We start from the raw sequence: 27,498 nt of genomic DNA, 5'->3' as shown, positions 1-27,498 counted from the left end.
CACTCAGGAATCATTCTCACCAGAGCCATAACTTACATACCTAACAACTCACCAGCTAGAGTAGTAGGTGCATCATACGAGAAGCCTAAGTCACAAGGATTTTGGAGAAGGAAAAGCATAGAAGTAAGACTTTTCAATCAAAATACATGCTTATGATATTGTTTTGTTTCATGAACACATTCCCAATAAACCTTTCCCTCAAAGGGGCATTGGATATGGTTGCTTATCTGGTATCTATCAAACCTTCCATTGATGGAACTTTTTCAAAACCCCTACTAAAGTGCACACAACCAGAGGACAGGGAATTTTGTCTGGTCTGCTCACTGATGACTCCAAGAAGTTATAAGTATGCCTGATACATAATGGGTATTTAATCACTACTTGTTAACTAAATACAATACAATACAACAATACAATAATAACATCAGTGGTGTTTTAAGACTTGACAGGTTACAAAGCACAATCACATCTATTTTCTCCGTAGCCCTGTAAAAGGGGGTACTATTATAATTTTCATTTTGTGGGAGAGGAAGTCAATGTTCTGCTACTGCCCAGAGTAGCTAAATTAGTAATTTACAATTGACTAGTTTGGCCACAATTCCAGCTCACCAAGTCCTGGTCCCACTGCCTTCCCATCACCCCCCAGGTGCTTGCCGTAGGAAGAAAATATCTGGGGCCAAAGGCAGCCTCACTGACACATCCCTGTGGCTTGTTTCAGGTGGGTCTTTTTCGAAAATCAGGTGTGAAATCTCGAATCCATGCCTTACGTCAAATGAATGAGAACTTCCCTGAGAACGTCAGCTATGAGGACCAGTCTGCTTACGACGTGGCGGACATGGTGAAGCAGTTCTTCCGGGACCTTCCCGAGCCTCTTTTCACCAACAAGCTCAGTGAGACCTTCCTCCACATCTACCAGTGTAAGTGGTACAGTGCCCAGCCTGTTCTAAAGCGCATCCATTCACCTAAAAAAAAAAAGTACATAGATTGAATTTTAATCGTACAGGTAATACATGCATGCATGCTAAGTTGCCTCAGTTGTATCTGACTCTTTGCGACCCTTTGGATTGTAGCCCACCAGGCACCTCTGTCCATGGGATTCTCCAGGCAAAAATACTGGAGTTGGTTGCCATGCCCTTCTCTAGGGGATCTCCCACCCAGGGATCGAACCCACATCTCCTGGGGCCCCTGCATTGCAGGCAGACTCTTTACCACTGAGCCACCAGGGAAACCCTACAAGCAATGCATGAAGTATATAAAAGTTACAGGAGTAAACTTTGTTCACACTTTGATATGAAAATCTCCAGGCTGTATTTTATGCATTTGAAAATACTTTTTGACATAAAAACCTTCCTTCTCTCAATAGGGGTTTGTGTAAGATATATTTAAAAACAAAAAACTAACTTTCAATGTAATTTTAATAAACTTAAAATGAAAAGGGACACAATAGAATTTATTTTATATACAGGTGTTTTTAAAAAGAAAGCATTTCCTTGGTATATATGAAATCCAGATGTGTTAAAATGACTAGAAATCAAGGGGAAATTGTACTTTAATACCATGCATTTTAACTGGTGATAAGTAAGCAAAGCAAATCAAGGCTTAAGCTTAATTCAACTAATTTATATTTTCACTTAGAACTTTTTAAGTGATGTGAAGTTGATAATGCTCAGTGAAGCCCCTATAATTAATAATTAAAAATAGCAATTATTGATTTAAAGGCACACCCTGCTAAAGGTAGTTGCTAAGGGCAGAAATGAACACGTGGCTTTTTCCTAGCGGCACTGTTATGTTTACACAGCATCCGCATGGGCTTCCTTTCAGGACTCCCCAAGGATACTCAGGTTCCACCGTCAGTTTTCCGTATCCTCCACTGGGCATCCGAGGATTCAGACAACTTTAGGTCATAAACACAGTACAGGATTCACAGTTCATTGAATCTGCAAATTCAAGACCCAAGTATAGGAAGAGCTGACTATGTATTTATCAGGAAAAAGCACTTGCCTGTTAAGTGAATCTGTGCAGGTCAAACCTTGTTGTTCAAGGGTCAGCTATAAGTATTTAATGGTCCAAGTCTCAATTCTTCAGGAAAAAAACACTCAGCCTGTGGACTTGTGGGTTTTTAGCAACATACGCATGAAATGGACCTTGACATGAAATTGATCCAACTCGAAGAGGATTCCTGCTTATTGAGAATTCTGTACTAAATGTATTTTAGGAGTTTGCAATCAAAAAGGATTATAATAAGTACCACTTGTCAAAACAGGATAAAGTAGTGACCCACTAAATAAATATTATCTTTTCAAAATGAATAGGTTAAGTTAGTGATACAGGTTGCTGGAGCCTAAATACAGGGAATTCATGTTTCTGCCATAAGAGGTTGAGCTGTGTTTTTTCAGTAAAGCCTCCCTTATGGTTTGGAAGTAGCATATATGAGCCTTTACATGAAATCGGTTCTTGGGTTATGGTTGACATCAGTCTAAGGTTAAAGCCAGATTATTTCCAAGAGATAAATGCTTTCAGCTCTTTGTGAGACGCACAATGCAAAAAAAAAAAAAAAAGATCAAAGCAGGGTTTATTTTAGCTGAGCAGACATTTACTGAGTTCAGCTTATGTTCAGGGCACTGTGCTGAGCGCTGCAGAGAACATGGATAAGTAAGACTTAACTCTGCTCTTAGGCATCTTACAACTTAGGGAGACAAGACATACATAGATAACTGCAATACAGCAAAACTGGAGACATTCCATGATAAGTTACAAAAAGCACCCAATGGGGTTGAGATGAGGAATAAGGACTTGATGGAGAGGTGACAACTCAAGGTTGAGATACACAAGGAACACATGCTGAGTGAAGCAAACAGCACATGTGTCAGGCGATTATAGGATTTCCGTCTGGCTTGCACAAGGGTAACTGTCCAGTGAAGCATCAAATGACTCCAAAAATTAGACTGAGGCCTGTACCCAGGAAGGGCACTGAACATTAAAGCAAAGGGCTTATATTTGGTTCATTAATCACTGGAGAACCTTTGGGCGTTGTTGAGAGAGATGACCAGTTACAATGCTCTCAGCTATAAACACAGGACCCAAAATCCAACAAACAGTTGTTTAAACAATAAAGACATTATATAATCGCACAAGACAGAAAATCTGGAGTTGAGTAATTCCAGAGTTGGTTAATTCAGGGACACCATGGCTGAAGTGCGCCTCTCTTGGTTATCCCCTTAAGGTCACAATAGGACTGCCACAACTTCACATTATCATGTCTTCCCAAAATCACATCCAAAGGCAAGAGGTCAGCAGAAGGGGTCTCCTCAGGCATGTGTCTCTTTCTATCAGAATTTACAGAAGCGCCTACCTAACATTTATCTTGGTCCCACAGGCCAGAAAGTATACATTTTTCTCCCCTAAATCAATCACTGGAGAGAAGAACGGGGTTACCATTTTTGGTTTAGGCCAGTGTGGGTCAGAGGGAAGGGCCCAACCTCCCTGAGCACAATACAGCCCAAACCTGAACAGAACATGACCTTTCTTAGAGAAGAAAGAGACAGTAAGTATATCCCAGGCAGCCAAGCTTGTGCTGCAGGGCCAGTGTCCATCAGAACTGCTTATTTGACCCATGAATCCAGAAGTGGTGAACAGGAGCTACCGGACAGGACAAGAATGGAGGGTCAGGTAGCCAGCACATTGATTGAGGCTCTGAGTTACCTGCGGTGACTTCTAGTAGCCAGACTAGAAATAACAACGTTCCAGGGATAGACTCTGGTGTCAAGAGTTTTCCAATGTCTGTGGGGAAGAGGCCACTTCTCCCAGCTGGCTCAGACAGTAAAGAATCTGCCTACTAATGCAGGAGACACAGATTTGATCCCTGGGTGGGGAAGATCCCTCGGAGGAGGATATGGCAACCCTTTCCCAGTATTCTTGCCTGGGAAATCCAAGGACAGAGGAGCCTGGTGGGCTGCAGTCCGTGGGGTCAGGAAGAGTAGGACACGACTAAGCTATTATCACTTCACACTTCTTAACTCAAGTGAGCTCCTGATGGTATCTTTCACAGTGAGGGGAATAAGGCAGTGAGTCAGTCCTAAAAGCGGAAAAGGCAATGGCAACCCACTCCAGTACTCTTGCCTGGAAAATCCCATGGACGGAGGAGCCTGGTAGGCTGTAGTCCATGGGGTCACTAAGAGTCAGACACGACTGAGTGACTTCACTTTCCCTTTTCACTTTCATGCATTGGAGGAGGAAATGGCAACCCACTCCAGTGTTCTTGCCTGGAGAATTCCAGGGCCAGGGGAGCCTGGTGGGCTGCCTGCCGTCTATGGGGTCGCACTGAGTCAGACACGACTGAAGCAACTTAGCAGCAGCAGCAACAGTCCTAAAAGATCACTGATAGACACAGCCAGGGGGCAGCAAAATGCAGCACGGAGCACCCATTTTTCTAGGATTTTCCCTCTTAGTTACCTCTTACTGTTCAGGCCAGTTCTCTTTCAAGCCTGCATGACCAGGGCTCCCCGCCCCACCCCCTGCCCCACCACCACCTTCATCACCACGGGGACCACCCAGAAGGAGAAAGGCTTGAGAGGAGGGGGGACCTGGTTCCCCTTCCCACAAGCCCTGGGCATCCTGAGAGATACTTCACAAGCTAGGGAAGGGGGGCGATGGGCAAGAGGTTTGAAACAGGTGAGGCGGCAGACAGGTGAGTATCGAAAGCCAGCACAGGGTGCTCCTTGTGGGTCCAGCCTCGTCGTTAAGACCGTGAGTTCTGGAGTGAGACTGGGGGGTTCTGACACCGGGTCCAAAGCAATAACTTCTCTGTGCTCCTAGCTGTCCTCACGGTCACTGTTGATGACGACGAGGACCCCAAGGACCCCAAGCATGTTCGCAGGAAGGTAGCGCACTCTCCCCCTCCCCCGCCAGCTCCTTCTGCGGCTGGCCCTCTGACAGCCTGGCACCCACTTTTTCACAGATGTCCCCAAGGAGCAGCGGCTGCAGGCAGTGCAGGCGGCCGTCCTGCTGCTGGCCGACGAGAGCCGGGAGGTGCTGCAGACGCTGCTATGCTTCCTCAACGACGTGGTCCACGCGGTGGAAGAGAATCAGATGACGCCCATGAACCTGGCCGTGTGTCTGGCCCCCTCCCTCTTCCACCTGAATTTACTGAAGAAAGAAAGCTCCCCCAGGTGGGTTTTTCTCAACGGGAATGCTAATCCTAAATCAGGTATTCCCCAGGGCTACTAAAAAAAAAAAAAAAATACATGCATTGCACTTCAACCTGGGGATCTGTTAGCACTTCGTTTATAATCAGAAAATGTTTGGAGTTGCAGCTCAGAGTCAGAGAATTACCAAGGTAGCATTGAAGAGTGTCCTCTGTGATTCAGAAAACCTGGTATTCTGTTTTGTATGTGTTTTACAAAATCTTCAATTTGAAAAGACTGGATTTCAGGCCCAAGCATGGCAGCTTGTGGTGAAGTAGTTTCAAACTTGGGGAAAAATGAATTAATTTCTCCCCCAACAGTTATTCCTGCCCTTGTGTTTTTCCAAGGTTTTCCATTTGTCAGACTCTTAACCTGCCTTGGGATATCTAAGATGTGTGGTCACTGTTTTTATTTGGAAATGAGAAAGTCTGGGATCTGGGTGGCATCCGGGCATGAAGAGATAGCAGAGGGGTGAACTGGATCCTGTGAAATGCTCTGGGGTTTGGGATCTGCTGAGCGTTGTCCCCTTCAATTACAGAGTCATCCAGAAAAAATATGCCGCTGGGAAACCAGATCAAAAGGACCTCAGTGAGAATCTGGCCGCGGCTCAGGGGCTGGCCCACATGATCATGGAATGTGACAGACTTTTTGAGGTGAGTGAAAGGCTCCAACCGTCTTCCTTCCTTATAGCTCTTGGAACTCGATAAGACAGTTGGAATGGTTACTGCATTTATGGCTTATTTCTGAGTTTTTTTTTTTTTTTTTTTTTTTTTTTACTATGGTACACTGAATAGTGCCTCCCAGAAATATGAGGAGGCAACCCCGAAGTTGAGGCTTTGACAGTTAAAGACACTTGGGTTTACCATGATGATGATGTTTATAAAAACGGCTGCATCAAGTTTCCGTGCCAGGTCCTGGGCCAGCCAACTATAGTATATTTAATGTGACCTCAGGACTTGATTAGATTCAATGTATGTGTGTGTGTGGAGGGGGATACTGAACAATTGCGGTTAACTCTGAATCAGTGACAGCTTATGAATACAGCCACAGACATGCTAAAGGAGCAAGTGAACTAGACTTCTGGCATCCTTTTTGTGGCAAAACTGGCATTTGCAAAAGGAAAAAGTGTGCTAAAAAGGTAAAGCTGTTTTCTGAGTCATGTTTGATGTTCCCCTTAAGTCTGTGCACTTTTTAAATTTCCCTAGTCCAAGTTTTGCCAAACTGAATAAAAATATATGACAAGTAAAATCAAAGAAAAATGGAAAGGATGAATGGGAAGTCGTGGCGATGTTCTGAATAATAAATATAGCCTCAAACAGATCTGGGTTTCCTGACTTTCAGAAGCCCTTTCTCCCGACTGCTGTCACTGATCTCAGACACACACCTCTTGCCCTGCGGCACCTGGCCTGTCACCAGTACCGTGGTTTTCGGTGACGCTACTTCACTTTCTCTATCAGTCTCAGCATTTCTGTGTTGCTCTTCTGTGTGCCCGTTGGTTCAGGTCCCGCTCGAGATGGTGGCCCAGTCTCATAACTCGTATGTGGAGGCTGAGATCCATCCGCCAACTCTGGAAGAGCTGGGGGCCCAGCTGGAGGACAGCGGGGCCACTTTCCACACGTACCTGGAACATCTCGTCCAGGGCCTCCAGAAGGAAGCCAAGGAGAAGTTCAAAGGATGGGTCACGTGTCCAAGCACAGACAGCACAGAGCTTGCTTTCAAAAAGGTAATCTTGGGTCTTGGAAAAAAAATTTACTCCCAAAGAGCCACATCTAACAACCTGGAATTTCAAGTTCCATAATCGATGAGGCTTCTTGAACACCCAGTGAAGCCTGGTAGGTTCTGAAGAGCCAGGGACCTCTCAGCCGCTGCGGGTGTCTTTCCCCAGGTGGGAGACGGGCCCCCGCTGAGGCTGTGGAAGGCTTCCGCCGAGGTGGAGGCGCCCCCCTCGGTGGTTCTGAACCGCGTGCTGAGGGAGCGCCACCTGTGGGACGAGGACTTCGTGCAGTGGAAGGTGGTGGAAATGCTGGACAAACAGACGGAAGTCTATCAGTACGTGCTGAACAGCATGGCGCCCCACCCCTCCAGGGACTTCGTGGTTCTCAGGTAAGCCTGACCCTCTGCTCCAAAAGCAGGGTGAGAGCTTCAGATGAAAGCATTTCACTGCATTCTCCCACCTAAGTTCAGCCTCCACCAGGAACACTGGCACCAGCCCTCAGTTCACTTCCCTCGGTGAAAACTGACTGCCCTATTCATGCCCGACCTCCTGCTTCTTTCACCCAATTCACAGTTCTGCCATGCTCTCTTATGGCCCCTTTCATTATGGAGCATACGGTTTATTAGGCCATAAATATCGTTCATTTCCTCAGAACAGAGTCCCAAGAAGAGCTGCTGTTTGTCCAGCTGAACTTTCTGCCAAATTATGCAAATTGAATCTCACTGGCTTTTCTCTTGATTTTGTTTTTCTCCGCCTGGAAAAGGCAGGTCTTCAGTGGTGTGGCTCTCCATCCAGAGTGTGTGTAACTTCAGAATTCATCTGTATAACTTCACACGTTCAGTCTATGCTCAGTCGTGTGCAATTCTTTGCGACCCCATGGACTGTAGCCTGCCGGGCTCCTCTGTCCATGGAATTCTCCAGGCAAGAATACTGGAGTGAGTTGCCTTGGTCTCCTCCCGGGGATCTTCCAGACCTAGGGATCTAATCCAGGTCTCCTGGATTGCAGGCAAATTCTTTATCCTCTGAGCCACCAGGGAAGCCCTTACATGTTTATAAGTCATCCCCATGCATGGAAACCTTGGCCCAGCCCTGAAGATCCAACTATGCTGAGACACTCGAATGTCCAGAAAGATTTCAGGGCCTGACAAGGCTTGAGACTCTGATCTCGTCTGCTGAAATATTGCTTCTAATAGATTTGTGAGTTGAGTTCCAGACCCCTGTTCTCTGGATTTAGAGTGGGATGCTCAACCAACAGTAGGCAGTGGGACAGTGGAGCTGTGTATGTTGGCTGGTGAGTCTGTACTGAATCAGAAAGAATGGGGATGGAGGATACTGACAAACCCAAATAAAATATAATTAAGTACAAAAATTTTTTTTACTGATAACTGATGGTGAATACCATCTCTTCTCATATATTAGCAGTATTAAAAAAAAATCACTGGTGAAATTCCCAAATGCATATTTAAAATAGTTTCTTTATTAAACTAGTCTTGATGGCAAACTAAAGATTACTTTTCACATGAGCTATTTCTGCCTTTGGAATTGGTCCTTAGGACCTTGAATTTCAAGGGTCATTTTTTTTTTCGCCCAAATATACGTGTTTATCTTAGCCACAATGGGATCCTGGTGGAGAATGTGGGAAATTGTAAGCATGGCTTCTTGACACAGTTATTGGGACATTACTCATCTCATTGGAAGTTAAATTTTACACCTTCACTGCTGCCAGCAAGAAGTCAAATAGTTCCAGGATGGCAGCCCTGGGAACTGGTGGGTTAGAGCCCCACCATGGTCCACTCTCCACTCCCCTTAGAGGAGGCTGAGGGCCAGAGTCCATTCATGGAACAGCCCTCCTCCCACTCTTCCTGCAGTGCCACCTGCCTGCCATTTTTAGAGTCCCATTCCATCCCGGCCTTGTGCCAGGCACTGTTGGAGACTCAAGATACTGCTGTGAACAGACCACAGTCCTGCTCTGTTGAGATTTATATTTTATTAGGAAGAGTCAATAAAGAATAAGCAAGGGGACTAGGATTTCTTTTCTGTTGTTGTTCAGTCACTAAGTCGTTTCTGACTCTGTGACTCCATGGACTGCAGCTTACTAGGCTCTCCTGTCCTTCACTGTCTCCCGGAGTTTGCTCAGATTCATGTCCATTGAGTCGGTGGTGCTATCTAATCATCTCATCCTCTGCCACCCCCTTCTCCTCCCGCCCTCAATCTTTCTCAGCATCAGGGTCTTTTCTGTTGAGTTGCTCTTCACATTAGATGGCCGAAGTATTGGAGCTTCAGTTTCAGCATCAATCTTTCCAATGAATATTCAGGGTTGAGTTCCTTTAGGATTGACTGGTTTGATCTCCTTATAGTCCAAGGGACTCTTAAGAGTCTTCTCCAGCACCACAATTCAAAAACATCAGTTCTTTGGTGCTCAGCCTTCTTTATCGCCCAGCTCTCACAAGGCTGTGATCCATGAAGGGGTTACTTATCTTAGGGTGATACATAAGATAGAGGGTCAGAGCAGAGTCTCACTGTGTTGATATTTGATCCAAGACTTGAAGGAGAAGGTGGGTGGACCATGAAGCTGAGGGAAGAGAACTCGACACCCAAGAAGATGAATAATGAACCAGACATGTTGCTTGTAGCAGGAATTCCTTATGGTTATGATACAAGAGGTAGAAAGTGCCATGGATGGTCTCCTTTCAGGATTACCATGTTCATGTCTCACTTCATCCCTTTCTCTAGTTCCTCAGGAGGTTCCAGTGATAGTCACTGAAGCCTTTTTCCATTTTATCCCCACAATCTATTCAACTTTCCGTCTTATTTCTTAATCATAGCATCATGCATGAAAAGAGAATGGTCATACCCATGGAGAAGTTGCTAAGAAATTTGTTGGGCTTGCTTATTCCCAAGTTTCTTGGTAATATGTTTCTTGTGTGGTAGAAGAAGATGAAGTTATAGATAAGATAACTAAGCAAGGGGATAGGATTTGTGACTTAATAACTGAGATTATGATAATCAAACCCATATCCTGTGGTAGAAATGGTTGCTACAGAGATGCTCCTGACTTCCATCTACAACCTTTTCCTAAGTGGTACCCGCTTCTGTATCTTCCCTGGTGGCTCAGAGGTTAAAGCATCTGCCTCCAATGCGGGAGACCCGGGTTCCGTCCCTGGGTCGGGAAGATCCCCTGGAGAAGGACATGGTAACTCACTCCAGTATTCTTGCCTGGAGAATCCCATGGATGGAGAAGCCTGGTAGGCTACAGTCCACAGGGTCGCAAAGGGTCGGACACGACTGAGCGACTTCACTTACTTACCCCCTTCTATGCTTGAATAGCTCCAGTAACAATGAGCTCACTACTCCTCATACAGCCCATTCCATTTTTGAAGAGTACACATTATGAGACAGCTCTTCTCTGCACTGGATTGAAACACGCCTTCATATCTCTGCTTTCTGGAGTCAAATCAACTGTATTTATTTCTTCTCCCACTCAAGAGCCTCTCAAGGATTTGAAGGCAGTTAGTAGTCCACATGTGTCGAGTTTTCTTCTAACTGAGCATCGTCAGCTCATGTATCCTTTCAGACTTGAGTGGAGCATCACCTCCTCCAGGAAGCCTTCCCATGTGCATGATCTCAGTTCTCGTTGCACAGCCTTATCACTGTGCTTGTCAGCATGTTTCAGAGTTCTCTCTGGAGGTCTGTTTCTCCTCCTGATTGGACCTTTGTGTCTTCAGTGGCTTCTCATAGCTTGCACATCCAGTAGATGTTTGGTGAAAGAATTGAATGAGCAAGTCCCGATTCCCAAATGGTGGGACCAGCAGGCCCTTCAGGAATGTGCAGGAGTCTCTGCAGCCTCAGTTTGGGATTTGGAAAGAATCTCTAAAAATTGCGAAGTCGTTTCTGACCTCTGGGTCAGAGGGATGAGACCCCTGCTTTGAACCGCACTGTATAAGCTTTACACACACTTGTGAGAACCATTAGCTGAATCCAAGTAACTGGGCTTGGAATTTGAGCAAGAAAATGTCAGCGTAAGCCTCAGCGCCATGCTCAGGGTTTTCTTTCTCTCTCAGCCGTAATTCCCACGTGTGGGTTTGTTTTGCTGCAGGACCTGGAAAACCGATTTGCCCAAAGGAATGTGTACCCTAGTGTCCCTCTCCGTGGAGCACGAGGAAGCCCAGCTCATGGGCGGCGTGCGCGCTGTGGTGATGGACTCCCAGTACTTGATAGAGCCATGTGGCTCGGGCAAGTCGCGGCTGACCCACATCTGCAGGGTGGACCTGAGGTGAGTGTGGGCTCCTGGAGGTGGCAGGCACAGGGCCTTCTTTCCCATCTGACCCCTACTGCTCTGTCCTTTCCTCCTCCTGACCATTAACACATTGTCTCGATGATTACGAATCATTCCCCTCACTTCTCGTTCCAGCCGTGCTAAAATTCTGACTTTCAGGAGAAGGTCCCATGCCCGTCTTTATTTTCTGTTTTGTCCCACGTGTACTGTGCTTCTCTCACGGGGCAAACGCCAGCACTGGCGCCTGGCACATAGCAGATGCTCAGGAAATACGAGTCCTCTTATGTTTCTTTCCAGCCTGTCCCTTTTCTGCTCCCTCCAGTTGCCCTCCTATGAGAAGGAACTAATTTAAATCCAACCTTTTTCAATGCATTCATGATGCTAAACTGAGTTCTTGGTCTGGGTGGATATAAACTGGGTTTTCTCCGTAAATTCTTGAATTAAGTCAGACTCGTCCCTGAGAGGACGCTATCATTTGAAAGCACCTGGTGAATGCTGCAAAGACAGACCAAATCCTTAGCCAGGAAGGCATTTTCACAGGCCCCCATTGACAGAATGAGGTTCGCAGTCCTCGGAGCAGCAGCCCCTCGGGGAAGGCAGGCGAGCTGACAAGCAGGGCACAGGCGCGCCGTGGTGACCGTGACAGGCTGTTGTGACGTGGAAGAGGCTGTCCCACTTCCCTCCCCGTTTTTGTCCCCACAGAGGTCACTCCCCAGAATGGTACAATAAAGGCTTTGGACATCTGTGTGCGGCGGAAGTTGCCAGGATTAGAAACTCTTTTCAGCCCCTCATTGCTGAGGGTCCAGAGACTAAAATCTGAGTTTTCCCAAGTGTGACATCAAACTCAGGGAAGAGGAAGCGGAAGCAAACTGTGGGAGAGAGTGTGAGCGCGAGGAAGCAAGGGAGAGAGAGAGACCGATTGACAAGGTTACTGCTCAAAAGCAGAAGCACTGAGAAGTCGGAATGTCGAAGATGCAAGAATTTCTGAGAACTTTTCCTAGCCTTCCTGGAGACGGCTACATCCCTACTAATATAATATTTTTAAAAATCAAGAACATTTATCTATGTTACTTAAAATTAAATCGATTATTCCTTGTGCATTGCCTAATTTTGCTATTTAAAGGCTTCTAAGAAGCACTATCATTAACTGTAAATAAATGTTATGTATAGCGTATGTACATATGTGTGTATATCTTTATCTTTACTGTATATATGTACAAAGTCAATTTTATATATAATTGCGTATTTTGAAAAGGAGTGCATCTGATCAGGTGAGCCCCTTCGGCACACGGTTCCTTCCAAGCCTCTCTGGGTCCTGTGTCCCCACTGCCCTGTAAGCTGAGCAGAATCTGCTGCTAACACCAAAGTGTGAAAACAAGTTGTCCGCCCTGATGTTTTACCAAAGATTAGCCAACCAAAGAAAAACACATTAAATGGTTCTCACATGTTGTCAGTTTGTATCATTCAAAACCTGAGAGTGGGGCATTGGATAAAGCGAGGAAAATAATAGTCCTCTTTAAAGCAAAGAAGTGGGTGAGTAGTCGTTACCAGATTTAAGACTATATTACCAGTTGCCATGGGGCCGGCAGATACAGTTTCGCTGAAATGCCAGATGCCCGTGGACCACTGGAGTCAGCTCCAGTGACTGAAACAGAACCTGTATTTCCCTGCTGATTAGAGCTGAATAGAATAGCCTTGGCATATTCACAGCCAAAGGGAGCCTCTGTGTTTTGTTGAGGTTTCATAGATACATTGCATAATGTTCTTAAATGTCATTCTATTTGACCAGTGGCCTATTTAATGGTCACAGTTAATTGACATTTTCTTAACAACGTCTTGCACTGAATTTAACTCTGGACACCAGATAAAGGGAGATGCTGGTCACTCAAGAGTCCTGGACCATTACAGCTTCAGGGAGTTCTAATATTGCTACGTATGATGCTCTTAAGATATTACTCATTAAAGTTCTACAATCTGAAAGACAGGGTTTTAAACTAACATTAAGACCAAAACTGTGTTCTTCAATTAGCTTTAGAAAATATAAACAGGTTTGTTAAGTCCATGTTTCTTCATTAGTCAGTCAAGCTAGCTATGCATTTGACCGAACCTTATTTATTATTGTATGGACTAAGCAAATTGACTATCCTTAACCAATCGCTGATGGATTTTAAGTTGGGTTTTTTTTAATTGTAATTCAGCAGCTCTAGAGAGGAAGATAATTTATTGTGTTTGATTTCAGGGAGAGATTGGTATCATAATTTAGCAATTGGTGTTGGAGGGGAAAAAAAACTGAGTGTTTTCTTTTTATATTGTAATGTTTTCTTTTATCAGCATTGTGCAATTCTTTTATTGAGAGGAATAAAAATGCTATAAATGAGTTCTGGATGGTACAAGTAAAATCATACTGTCTGAATTGTAATCGAGGAATTTTTTTTGTTTCCTTGCCTACCGAAGAAGGTGGTGGCAAACCCACAGTTTTCCATTTGCGCAATGCTCTGTGAGCAAAACAAATTCACACCCTAAATTTAACCACATATGCCAGATTACATAGACAGGCTCGTTAGTGAATTTTAATGTAGCTTAATGCTAGTCCCACTGCAGAGATGGGCCCGCGTGTTTTCAGGAGGTGTGACAGGCGCGCAAGGATGAACAGTGTCCTGTCACCCAGAGCAGGGCTTTTCCAGCCTCAGCAGCACACGGGTCACCTGGAGATCGTGTTACCATGAGCCTCTGATTCTGGCAGGATCAGGCAGGCCTGAGATTCTGGATTCTGAACCAGCTTCAGGGCAAAGACCATACCCTGAGAAGCCGAGATCTCGAGGACACTTAGAATAGAAACAACGTGATTTGATTTCTGACTCCCCTTCTCTTCAAATTACCTTTTTATTTTTTATGCACATACTAAGTACACCCCTGCTGCCTACAGCACAGTGCATCTTAAAAACAACAAAAAAAAGAGGAGAAAGACGCATCAAGCTTGTTTGTCAAATGCCACAGTATTTTATGCATTGTTATCTTGCCAATGGAAATAAAATATACTGCCTTTAAATAATATATTTATACCTCATGTATATCTTTACCTCGATTGTTGGCATCAATCATCAATTGTAAATAAATAATTGCCAAGGCAAATAAATTTATATACATTCAATATACCCCTCTTTTCTCTATAATACATGTTGAGTTTCATGCTTTATATAAATGGAAAACCTGCTTCCTGAAGATTTCTCTATAAAGTAGCATGCTATTAAAAAATAAAGATGGCTAACAAACACATGAAAAGATGCTCAACATCACTCATTATCAGAGAAATGCAAATCAAAACCACTATGAGGTACCATTTCACACCAGTCAGAATGGCTGCAATCCAAAAGTCTACAAGTAATAAATGCTGGAGAGGGTGTGGAGAAAAGGGAACCCTCTTCCACTGTTGGTGGGAATGCAAACTAGTGCAGCCACTATGGAGAACAGTGTGGAGATTCCTTAAAAAACTGGAAATAGACATGCCTTATGATCCAGCAATCCCACTGCTGGGCATACACACTGAGAAAACCAGAAGGGAAAGAGACACGAGTACCCCAATGTTCATCGCAGCACTGTTTATAATAGCCAGGACATGGAAGCAACCTAGATGTCCATCAGCAGATGAATGGATAAGAAAGCTGTGGTACATATACACAATGGAGTATTATTCAGCCATTAAAAAGAATACATTTGAATCAGTTCTAATGAGGTGGATGAAACTGGAGCCTATTATACAGAGTGAAGTAAGCCAGAAAGAAAAACACCAATACAGTATACTAACGCATATATATGGAATTTAGAAAGATGGTAACAGTAACCCTGTGTACGAGACAGCAAAAGAGACACTGATGTATAGAACAGTCTTATGGACTCTGTGGGAGAGGGAGAGGGTGGGAAGATTTGGGAGAATGGCATTGAAACATGTAAATATCATGTATGAAATGAGATGCCAGTCCAGGTTCGATGCACGATACTGGATGCTTGGGGCTGGTGCACTGGGACGACCCAGAGGGATGGAATGGGGAGGGAGGAGGGAGGAGGGTTCAGGATGGGGAACACATGTATACCTGTGGCGGATTCATTTTGATATTTGGCAAATCTAATACAGTTATGTAAAGTTTAAAAATAAAATAAAATTAAAAAAAAAAAAAAAAAAGAAAAGAAAAAAGCTCACCATGAGTTTCACACCTCTGTATTGTAGTCAAATCTCTCCCAAATGTAAAGATTTATATAAAAGTATAGATTGTTATCTACAGAGCTTCACTAATAGTAAGTGAAGAAGTGAAGTCGCTCAGTTGTGTCCGACTCTTTGCCACCCCATGGACTGTAGCCTACAATGCTCCTCCATCCATGGGATTATCCAGGCAAGAGTACTGGAATGGGTTGCCGTTGCCTTCTCCAGGGGATCTTCCCAACCCAGGGATCGAACCTGGGTCTCCTGCATTGTAGGCAGATGCTTCACTATCTGATCCACCAGGGAGGCTAACAGTCTGGGTGCCTTAACCTGTATCTAAGCCATTATAGTGATGGGTAGGGATTTCTTTTACATTTCACTGTTCTAACATCTGGAAGTTGTAAGAACACCTTTAAAGTATTTTATGAAGGATTCTGTGAGCTCTAGCTACATTCCCTTTCGTTTGAGTGCTCAAGAAATTGAGACTTGATGACGCAACTTATGGCAGCACCACTGGACCATGAAGAGTAGCCAAACCTGAGTCTGAGCCTCTGGCTTTCCATCCTTGTACAGTACAGTCAGCCCGCCATATCTGTGGGTTCTGTGTCCAAGGATTCAACCAACCACGAATCAAAAATACTCCAAAAAAAAAAATTGAAAAACAATTTCAGAAAGTTCCAAACGAAACTTGAATTTGCTGTGCACTGGCAACTATTTACATAGCATTTGCATTGTATTTACAACTATTTACATATCATTTGCATTGTGCTACGTATTATAAATAATCTAGAGATGATTTAAAGTATATGGGAGGATGTTTGTAGGTTATATGCAAATACTACAACACTGAATATTCATTGGAAGGACTGATGCTGAAGCTGAAGCTCGAATAATTTGGCCACCTGATGCGAAGAGCCGATTCACTGGAAAAGCCCCAATGCTGGGAAGCATTGAAGGCAGGAGGAGAAGGGGACGACAGAGGATGAGATGGTTGGATGGCATCATTGACTCAATGGACATGAGTTTGAGCTAAAACTCTGGGAGATAGTGAAGGACTGGGAAACCTGGCATGCTGCACTCCATGGGGTCGCAAAGAGTTGGACACAATTGAGTGACTGAACAATGAACAATAATACCTCTTTATGTAAAGGACTTGAGCAATCCCTGGGTTTTGGTACTTGAAGGGGGTCCTGGAATAATCTCCTGCATACACTGAGGGGTCACTGTACTTGTTCTAAGCTTTACTTCTAAAGGATGACAAAGGTAGCCTCTCATTAAGCAAGCAGGAGCTCTCAGTCTCCTCTAAGGCTAAAAAAGTCACAGCAGCCCCAAAAGACCATATGCCTCCATGGAAATGATCCAAACTCTGCTCTCTGCTCCTCTCCTTCATGCCTTTTCCCATTACTTGCAAGTTTTGCTTTCATAGGCAAAAGGAGGAATTCCCACTGTCCCTTTCCCTCCTCTTTGTGAAAGAAGAACATAGTCGTCATTCTAGCAGCCACACACAACCAGTGTCTTTCAGGGACCCTAGAGTATATGAATTCAAACTTCATTATGAGTCTACCTCATGAAATTCTTTGGTGTAAAACTGTTCTACTTCACTGTCTTTTGATATCTGGCAAAAACAACAACAACAACAACAAAAAAAAAAAAAACAGTCATCTGATTTCTTCTCAGAAAGTTAACATAAAGAGATAAAACAGACCCTGGCCAAGTGGAGTAAGTCTGTTCACCCAGACCTTGCAACGACTCTGAACTGCCCAGGTGGCGGTGCCCAGCCACCAGCCACCAGCAGGATGCATCTGAAACATTAAGAGAGTGACCAGGACCCACTCCTAGAGGTACAACCCATGTTCACTTCAGTTGTGTGGTCCCTGCCTCTCCTGACAAGCACAGAATGGTCCAGTGATACCAAGCCACCCTTCCACATCTCTTTGAGTTGGCATGGACCTTCTGCCCATCTTGTTGATCATGTGATAGCCTACCGATTCTCAAAACCCTATTTGGGCATCATTTGTTCCATGGGCTTTGCTGACCACCCATCTGAAATCCACCTGCTTCCTTAATAGTACTCTTATTGCATGAACCACGTCATTTGGCAATAAATCTAACTCTCCCACTAGACTGTGAGCTCTTAGGAACATGGACCACGTCTTGGCTCTGAAACTCCATCTGTTAGGACACTTTATGCTGCACCATTCTATAAGTATTTAAAATGAACTGGGCATCTGAAAACTGGGCATAAAGATGACAGAAGCCATTCTGGAAGTCATAACCTAGTGTGGAGTATTCCAAGGCTAGTGAAATAACTCACATTCTGCGTGTGGCTACTTCAGCTCTCCCATAGCACTGAGAATGGCGCATGAGCTGGTCTTCCAAGAAGTTAAATGTGGCTGTTTCTGAAATTAGCAAATGCTGAACATCTGCTTGCAGAAAATAGGACAGTTTGATTAGTTCATTCATTCGGCAAGTATGCGTGGAGAACTCAAGATGTGCCAGACACTGTTCTAGGTATTCAGTAAATAAAACAGTGAATAAAATCAGTGAACAAAACAGACCAAAAACAAAAACAAAAAAAAACCCTGTCCTCACAGAACTTATGGTCTACAGGAGAAAACAGCCAAGAAACAAGATAAATAATTGACTAGGGGAGCTCCACAGAGGAAAATAAAATTAGAGGAAGGAGACAGATGAGATAGTCAGGGAAACACTTACCAAGGGCCTGGAGTAAAGAACTACTCAAAAGGACGCACTGTTTGATTATCTTCCGTCTGGCTCCACCGGAGCTGCTACAATTACAGCGGTGGGAATGATGTGAGACCTATTCCTTGTGAGGGGAAAGCAGCACGGTGACGGGCGGAAACGGCGCCTCTGAGAACTAGGCTTGCAGGTGTGGGCCCCTTCTTCCACACCCCGGGGAGGAAGGCGGGCCTCCCGCAAGCACCGCAGATGTGCTGGATGCCTGCCTGTCCCCCCGGGAGCGCTCAGCCCTCAGGTCTAGAGGATCAAGTCCTCGTTCTGAGTTCAGATCCGAGCCTGTCTCCAAGGCCCCCCAGATACTTAAGGGCGTTCTCGAGAGGAGCGCCCCCTGCCTGTGAGCTCACAGGCTTGGCTGTCCTCACACCACCCCTGCTGACCTTGACCGTGACCTGTCAGCGCACTGCTGGGCCCCACACTGGCATGAGAGTCTGGGAGGAACGCTCCTGAAGAAGACCCAGTTCTCCCCTTGATTCCTCCTTGATACTGCCCGAGTGCTTTCCTGGATCCCCACAGCACACCTGACACCAGGTGTCACGTGTGCTAAGACAACACACACACCCGGGAAAGGACCAAGTAAGAGGCAACTTAAAGCTTCAACCATAAGGGGCTCGGGTTCCAGCTCACTGACCCAAACCTGACCCCAGAGGTGCTCACCTTCCACAGGGAATGGGCGGAGGGACCCCAGGTCGCCTCACTCTCATGCCCGGGTCCCCAGGTTTGGGATGTGATGAACAACCAGCGCTGACAACAAATAGGAACTCAGCCAGCTGAAGACCCAGAACTTTGCGCTCTGGCCGTGTGGCTCCACCCTAAGACCCAGATCAAGACACCGTGGACTCACGGATGTGCCCTAAACCCGAGCCATCTCGGGAAGCCACACGAGGTTCCTGCGGGCACAGTGGTGCCAGAGCTGTGTGAAGGCTTCCTCACCTTCCTTTTCCTGTGCCTGTCCTCACATCAAGGGTGGCAGACACCTCCGCCATCTCCGTGGGTTATCAGTCATCCCATCAGCTGGAAAGCTGGTTGAGGACATTTTCATGTGAATAAGTTTCAGAGGGAGCTGCTCCACTGGAGATTTGCATAATGAAGTCTTTTATCTCCTCGTCTGGCATCAGGGGCTTTCCTGTTACAAGGATTTCAGGCATCAGCAGGTAGATGGGATCTATTTTTGGAATGGGCTTCCCTGGTGGCTCAGATGGTAAAGAATCCAGCTTCAATACAGGAGACCCAGGTTGGATCCCTCAGTGGGGAAGATCCCCTGGAGAAGGGAATAGCACTAAGGAAGAGCCTGAAATGATACTACGACATAAAAAAAAAAAAAAAGTAACCCTGAAAGTCACCTGATCTTGGTGTTCTTAGGTGGTTAAAGCGGGCAGGATTGTTCCTCCACCTGGTCACGGCTTCTCTGGGGAGGCTTGGGTGCTGTGCCCCCAGACAGTCAAGGGTGGGAGCTCTGCCTGAATTCAGGAGGGCTCTTCCATGGAGCCTCCTCCCACCTGCCCCTGCCTTCCACCACCCCCTCCCCCCACCGTCTCTCTTCCCTCCACCACTTCAAAGCTGTCTAAACCTCATCTCTCATCTTTTCTTCTCTGAGACACCCCACCCCCAACTCCTTCGTTTCCAAGCACTTCTGAAGAAATTTCCAAAGTGGTGTGTAGTATCCGCTTTGTCTCAATCCTGTAATGCACAGCTTTGTCAGGAACTTTGTACCCAAGGAAGACCCAAGGCAGCGCCCATATCCAGAGGTGCCAGCCAGGGAGAAGGGACCCTGCCTTTCTGGGGGCTGGATTCCTGCACACTCCAAATGGACAAAAGTCGGTGAGGAAGCCCACCCACTTTAACCATCTAAGAACAAGACCAGGTGATTTTCAGGGTTAGGCTTTTTTTTTTTTTTTTTAATGTGGTAGTATCATTTCAGGCTCCTCCTTATCGCCATTCCCTTCTCCAGGGGATCTTCCCAATTCAGGGATCCAACCCAGGTCTTCTGCATTTCAGGTGGATTCTTTGCCATCTAAGCCACCAGGGAAGCCCATTCCAAAAGTAGCTCCCACCCACCTGCTAATGTCTGAAATCCTTATAACAGGAAAGAAAGCCTCTGATGCCAGACAAGGAGACAAGGCGAGCACTGGACCAAAAAATAAGACCACTGGAGACATGGGGGTATCATTGGTTTTACTCATGGTCCTCCAGTTTCTCTGCAGTTCCCTCATCTACAGAGAAAAATGAAACGGGCATAGCTATTGATTCTATCTGAGCCACAGGTAGAGTGTGCCGACTTCCATAGAGATAGGCCGTTCAAGTTATTTTGGAGAAATAAAGTTATTCAGTTGTCTGAAATTCAATGTGCTCTCCAAAGAGCAGTTACTGGGGAGGAGACTGCCCACCACTGGGATCTACTGGAGCCACCCTCTGGGACCCCACCCACAAGAAACACGTACTCCAGGATAGGATTCCTCTCCTAGAACTGCGTGAAACTGAACGTTCGACTCAAATAAGACTTGAGGACTCCCCTGGTGGTCCAGTGATTGAGATCCGCCTGCCAGTGTAGGGGACACAAGTTTGATCCTTGATCTGGGAAGATTCCACATGCCACGAGGCAGCCACACCTACGGAGCCCACGGGCTGCAGCTACTGAAGTCTGAGTGCCGAGAGCCTGTGCCCCACAGTGAGAAGCCCACGCCCTACATGCAGCGAAGACCCAGTGAAGACAAAATAAATAAATATAAAATTATTAAAAAAAAAAAAAAAAACACTTGAAAGTGGCAAAGGAGAACAGATGTGTCCTCAGTTTCCTATCAGCTCGCAGTGTTCCAGTATAAAGCCAGCAGCGTATGTACGAAGCATAGAGAACATTAAAGCAGTGATGCAGTATTGCAGTTTGGCTGCCTTGTTTACTTTTCAGACAATCGCTGTTCAGGGTTCAGATAATCACAAAGCAAGCATTTAGCATGCCTTTACATGAAATGAAGGAACTTTAACCAGTCATAAACACAGCAACATCTGTCGCTTCTCCAAACTGAACGAGAACAAGATGGGGACAGTCTTTCTCTGAGAAGGCAGAACACTTTGTAATTTGTGTTCAAGGATTAGGGAGTGTAAAACAAACACGTCCTCATGTTCCCACATTCCAGGGTCAAGATGCTATGCAGAGATTGGAAACAGACCCAAGGTGACATCCTGTGAGCCATGCAAACGGGGAAGAGACTCTCCTGCAGTGGCGATTCCCAGGACAGAATTCCGAGTGGAATTTTGATGCCTAATGAGAGGGAACCATAGTCAACCAGAACTTCAAACCTAGAAGTATAAACATCTGGGGACTTTCTGATGCCCTGTGTGCTATAGGCTCTTTGTCTTCCTACTTCAGATCATCACCAGCCATACATGGAATAAACTTCCCACTAAGTAAAAAGTGGTAAGACAATGACAGCTGCATGCATCATCTGGGTCTTGCTGTTTACAAGGAGTTTTCATACATACTCACATACATGAATACATGTATGTACAATATAGCAGGCATCAACCTCACCACAACCCAGTGAAATAGATACTATTATCTCTATTTTTTACAGGAGTAAGTTCAGGTGCAGAAAGGACACATGACTTTCCTGAAATCACCCAACCAGGACTGAGGCACAGGCGACCTGAACTTTGCTCTGCTTCTCCCCTTAATGAGGAGGGTCCCTCTAGGACAGGATGATGAACTCAGGGACCAGGCGTGCAAGTCTGGAAGCTCTGTTGGCTGTGAGAACACTCAGAGGGATTGGCTGAGCAGACCTTCTAAAGAGTGACATTTTGAGTATAATTGCAAATAGCCTCCATCACAAGGGCTTCCTGGTGGCACAGATGGTAAAGAAATCGCCTGCCAATGCAGGAGACACAAGAGACGTGGGTTCGATCCCTGGGTTGGGGAGATCCCCTGGAATAGGAAATGGCAGCCCACTAAGCCTACACAGCAAGCTACATGGCAAGCCTGCTGGAGAGGCCAGGCTTGGAAACGGTGAAGGGCATGCGACGTAGGGACAACACACACCCCTTCTCCGGCCAGGCCCCTCTGTCCAGCCCCTCACAGCCCCTGCCGGTGGGGGGTGGGGGGCGGCGAAGGATGAGAGTGTGACCACTGAGCCCTGTGACCTTGTTTGGACGTGATTACAGCACTGCCAAGTGGTACCAGACCTCCGTGCCCCCTCCTCTGTGCACGCAGCCGTCCCGGTGAGTGCAACCAGACACACGGATGGATCCCCAGCCAGCCCTGTGGTGGGGTGGGAGGGGCCCGCTCAGTCCTAAGGTTTAGGTTCAGAGGCAAGTGGGAGCCCTTGCCCTTGACTATAATTCTCAGCCATTTGCACAGCTGTTAATCAAGACATCTTTTGATTCATTTCTGCTTTTGTTCCTGTGCACAGAGAGCCTTCCAAGCCTGCTGGGAAGGAACATCCATAAGAGATGATCAAGATCTCAGCATTCTCAAGGGCCCTGGTAATCATAATATCTAATGGCATGAAAATTACCAAAACACCGAGAACAGATTCAAAAGACGGGCATAACACCTAGCAGCAGCACCAGGAAGTCGGAAACCCAGCGTGTGTGGAGACTTTCAGAATGTATTGAGGACAGCAAAAAATAAACAGCAGCAATGAAGACTTGTGGGAGGCATATTTAGTGCAAGAATAAAGAGAAGGAAAGGATGGGTCCGTGCTTAACACGGATGATGTTATATCAGTTGAAGACAAAAGGAAACCATAAATATTTCTTCCTTACAGCATCAACTTGCCAAAAGTAAACATCTCCCTCCTGAAAAGTGTAGAACCATACCTGGCTCAGAGAGTGGTTTAAAAGTATGTCCACAAATTATGTGACCCCTGCCTTCAAGAGTTGGAGCTTAATTCTCCTCTCCCTGAGTGTGAGCTATATTCCGTGACTCCTTCTAAGGAATAGAATGTGATAGAAATGACGGAGAGTGATTCATTTCTCATGGGTAGATACCTAGGAGCTGGACCATAGGGGAGGGGAGATGCTAGTGTGATTCCACTGCTGCTGCTGCTAAGTCACTTCAGTCGTGCCCGCCTCTGTGCAACCCCATAGACGGCAGCCCACCAGGCTCCCCCGTCCCCAGAATTCTCCAGTCAAGAGTACTGGAGTGGGGTGCCATCGCCTTCTCCGGTGATTCCACTAGCTACCTAGAATTGATGCTCCACATAGTATATCTTTGTTTAACATTTTAAGAAACTACCAAGCTATTTTCCAAAGTGGCTGAACACAAGAATTCCAGTTTATCCACATCCTTGTCAACTTGTGACCGTCCATCTTTTGGACTTTATCCATCTAAGTGGGTGTGAAGTCATTCAGTTTTAAATGTTGGTCCCAGTTTTAAACTTTAAGCAAAAATAGAAGTTTTAATAGATCACAGGAAATGACAGAATTCAATTAACTCAAGCTCTGGTTCTTTTTTTTTTTTTTTAACAATCACTCATTGTTTATTTCAGATCTACAGTCCAAACAATCACAGGGTTGGAAACATGAACTGAATTATGCCCAAAGCAAGGTAGAACAATTCCAGACTCTCACTTGGTCTTGCTCTGATTTTCTTACTATCAGAACAAACCCATGGAGCCAAGTCTGCCTGTGTCAGGGGCTGACTGTAGCTGAGGGTCTTTGCAACCCCATGAACTGTCCATGGAATTCTCCAGGCCAGAATACTGGAGTGGGGATGCCATTCCCTTCTCTGGGGGATCTTCCCAACCCAGGGATTGAACCCAGGTGTCCCACATTGCAGGCCAATTCTTTACCACCTGAGCCACCAGGGAAGCCCAAGAATACTGGTGTGGGTAACCTATCCCTTCTCTACCAGATCTTCCCAACCCAGAAATCAAACCAGGGTCTCCTGCATTGCAGGTGGATTCTTTACCTACTGAGCTATCAGGGAAGCCCTTCCTGTGAATAGGGAAACACACTAAATGAACACATCTTCACCGGGACCTCATAGTCAAGAGACTGAATTAAGAGGAGCAAGGGGTGAAGAAAATCAATCGCATTCCTTCCAGTGCTGTGGGAGACGGTGGGGGCGGGGGGAGTGCGTGGGGATGGGGGGGGCTGGGCCTATACTGGGGAACCTTTCGATCTTAAGCACGCAGCGGGGAAACACCATTGAGAAACACACTCAGGGGTCCACACAGAACAGTACAGACACCTTGAAACAACCAAAAGGCTCCCAGTTCAAAGGGACTGGAAGCTAGTTCTATAAAACCAGGAGGAATGTTCTGCCCAGAGGGACAGCTGGTCAGTCTTGGAACCACAAGAGAGGAAAGTTCAGGGGCGAACTCTGGCAATGCCCGTCGGATGGGCCTGCCTGGGAAAGATGGCATTGGGGCAGTGGGCTTGCAGAGCCTCCCTCCCCCATCCAGTGGCCTCTCCCTGAGGACACATGGGCCACCAGCAGCCCGCCCCCCCATCTCGTTGAATTCTGTTCTATGCCCAACGAGCAACCTTCTGACTGATTTCCTGCCCCAAAGTGGAGCGTCAGGGGGAGATCTCGCCCAGTGTGGGAGGCTGGTTTTGGTCCTCAGATTAGAGTCACAGCTCTAAATGGGAACAGAGGGATTGGGGAGAATATAGAATGGGGAAAAAGCCTCAGAAAGGGCTTCCAGGTCCCCGAAAGCATCATCCCACCGGCTCCTCTTCACCCGGTGTCTCCCCCAGCATCCAAGCACTGAGACATCAGGCAGTGCCTAGCAGGGCACTGGGAGCTTTAGAGAATCACTGTTTCCACTCCTGGGGGAACATTTGCATGATTGCAGATCCTCAAATATCAGAGCCCACAGATCAAGGTAGAGTCCTCAAGAGTGGACATCTTGGGAGTCACAAACAGTGAGTCCCCGCAATAACCACAGCTTCAAAATCCGGCAGGTTTCAAAGAACAGATGCTCAAAGCATCATGCTGTATGTATATTTAAAACTGAGGCAGCCATTCTTCTCAGTGGTATTTGAATGTCTCTGAAATTCAGATTAAGGTGGTGGGGGTGGGGTGGGGGTGGGGGTGGGGGTGGGGTGGGCGGGGTGGTCATGCAAAGTGGCAAAACCCACAGGGAGTCTTTTGTTGCTGGTGTTTAATGTGGCCCTGCTCCCAGAAATACTTTCCCCATAATTGCCCATCTCTACAGGAACACAACAGTTCTAAGCAGAATGTCAAGTGCAGTTTCTGAGAAACCTGAAATTCCTAAAGCTTGTTTTTTGGGCGTTTGGCTTGTTTTTTTTTTTTCCTTTGAGGACAAACTATGAAAGGTTTATTCCCCAATATTCAGACTTGACCCTCCATCTTTCCACATTAGTATGAGCACCAAAGTAATTTATTGAGTTGTTTTCTAACACACACAAACAATGTTCATCACAGGGCACTCAGGCAAGGAGGCAGTGAGGTACGAGTCTGCTATGAGAGCATTTGTCGTGGAAAACAACGCAGCACTTCCCCTTCCCGTAAGCAGAAAGGGGCACCCCCCCACCCCACCCCCCTCCACCAGTCAGTGTGGTCTGGATCGTCCCATCCATTTAGCTTTGAGAGCCTGAGTTTCCCTTCCAAGATCTGTATCAAGGGTCCTTAAAAAGTACATTTGCCTTAAAGGGTAGTTAATACAACAAAAGGTTTAAACTAACCATGTGATCTATCAGTAAGGAGACATGGTGGGTCTTCAAAAAGATCATTAGACAAAAGTCAAGGAAACCAGGGAGATAATGCTGGCCCCAGAGAAGAAGGAACCACCCAACAGGAAGGAGAAAATCAGGGAGGGAGTAACTGTACGGCAGGACCACCCTGGAGATGTCAGTAACACCCCCTGCAGATGCTCTTTATTACCAGAGTGGCTGGCCTTGAAGATCTGGTCTCAGGGATTTTACTGGCATTCCCAGCGTCAGGAGTTATCATGCAAAGCCTTCCACAGGCTCGATTCCTGCTTCTCTTCCCACTATGCTGTAACCCCAGGAATTAAGAGAATTTTAGCTCTCCAGAAGTTCCCTTGTATAAGATTTCTAGTTTAGTTAAAATATTTAATACCATGAAGTCGGGGCAACAATTGGCGGGTCCACTAAAAAGTCAAGCATAACAGAACGTCTGCGCAATGCTCTTTCTCTGTGGCTGGAACACAACCGGACAAATGGAACGATAAAGAAACGCGAAGCGCCTGTGTTTACTTAGGCTGCAGAGATGAAAAAGAACTCTCCCCAGTGCGCCAGCTGGAACACAACTGCTGACAGAATGGCAGCCACAAGAGCGAGGTAGCAAAGTCAGGGCTTAGGAAAACTGACTGAAAGCCTGACTGTTGGAGCCTGGCATTCTTTTACTTTTATTATTCCACAAAGAGAACATAAATGGGGATCATGCTGGCTTTTTAAATAGTTCAGTTCCTCCCGCCCGCAAACCCTTATTTATTTCTTCCTTTCTTCCTAAACCACACTAAGTGTCCTGGGTTAGCAACCTAGCGCTGTAAACACATCTCCATTTTCACACACACACACACACACACACACACACATATGTACATGGCATGCTTTTTCCTTGTATATTAGTATTATTTACAGAAATAGAATACCATACATCTCCACAACTAGACTTTTGTCACTCAAAAATACTTCATAGGAATCCTAACCAACTATATACTCTGCTAAAATTTATCCTTTTTAATGGCTGCATACTCTTTTATGAAATTTTTCTAAAGTTTCTTTCAAAGATCAATTCAACCACTCTTCTATGGAGATTCTCTTTGTTTCAGAATTTTAATTGTATGAACAATGCTCTAATAAACATCATGGTCCATATACTTTTATGAAATTATATTATGTTTTCATTTCTTTGGAATAGCTTCTTAGGAATGAGACTGGTAGATCCAACTGTATGTGAATTTTTATTTTCAGAAGATATCGCCATACTGCTGCTGCTGCTGCTAAGTCGCTTCAGTCGTGTCCGACTCTGTGCGACCCCATAGACGGCAGCCCTCCAGGCTCTGCCGTCCCTGGGATTCTCCAGGCAAGAACACTGGAGTGGGTTGCCATTGCCTTCTCCAATGCATGGAAGTGAAAAGTGAAAGCGAAGTCACTCAGTCGTGTCCGACTTTTCGAGACCCCATGGACTGCAGCCTACCAGGCTCCTCCATCCATGGGATTTTCCAGGCAAGAGTACTGGAGTGGGGTGCCATTGCCTTCTCCGTGCCATACTGCAACTAACATTTAATTTGCAAAGTATGACAGTTCCTTTTCCTCTGCATCCTTACCTCTTAAGAGAGTGATGGTATTATCCTTCTATTATGCTTTTATTAAATACATGGTTATAAAGGGAAAATGCATTGTTACTTTAATTTGCATTTCCTGATTACTGATAATTTTG

At 45.8% G+C, this 27,498-nt stretch overlaps 1 protein-coding gene across 11 annotated transcripts in view; it reads left to right on the top strand.

The window, feature by feature from the left end:
* Nucleotides 1-14,324, top strand: part of STARD13 (StAR related lipid transfer domain containing 13) — a 482,949-nt gene extending 468,625 nt beyond the window's left edge. For all 11 annotated transcript variants that reach the window (XM_044927356.2, XM_044927355.2, XM_025262908.3 and 8 more), the window contains 7 exons: nucleotides 719-917; nucleotides 4,958-5,168; nucleotides 5,722-5,836; nucleotides 6,685-6,906; nucleotides 7,069-7,286; nucleotides 10,994-11,170; nucleotides 11,876-14,324. In XM_044927356.2, the coding sequence (XP_044783291.1) occupies nucleotides 719-917; nucleotides 4,958-5,168; nucleotides 5,722-5,836; nucleotides 6,685-6,906; nucleotides 7,069-7,286; nucleotides 10,994-11,170; nucleotides 11,876-11,993 (1,260 nt within the window). In that variant the 3' untranslated portion in view covers nucleotides 11,994-14,324. The remainder of the gene's footprint in view (nucleotides 1-718; nucleotides 918-4,957; nucleotides 5,169-5,721; nucleotides 5,837-6,684; nucleotides 6,907-7,068; nucleotides 7,287-10,993; nucleotides 11,171-11,875) is intronic.
* Nucleotides 14,325-27,498: the final 13,174 nt, after the last annotated feature.

The sequence above is a fragment of the Bubalus bubalis genome, chromosome 13, assembly GCF_019923935.1.
Source record: "Bubalus bubalis isolate 160015118507 breed Murrah chromosome 13, NDDB_SH_1, whole genome shotgun sequence".
Lineage (NCBI taxonomy): Eukaryota > Metazoa > Chordata > Mammalia > Artiodactyla > Bovidae > Bubalus > Bubalus bubalis.
The sequence above is the reverse complement of the archived record's forward strand: the minus strand, read 5'-3'. Positions and strand labels throughout refer to the sequence as shown.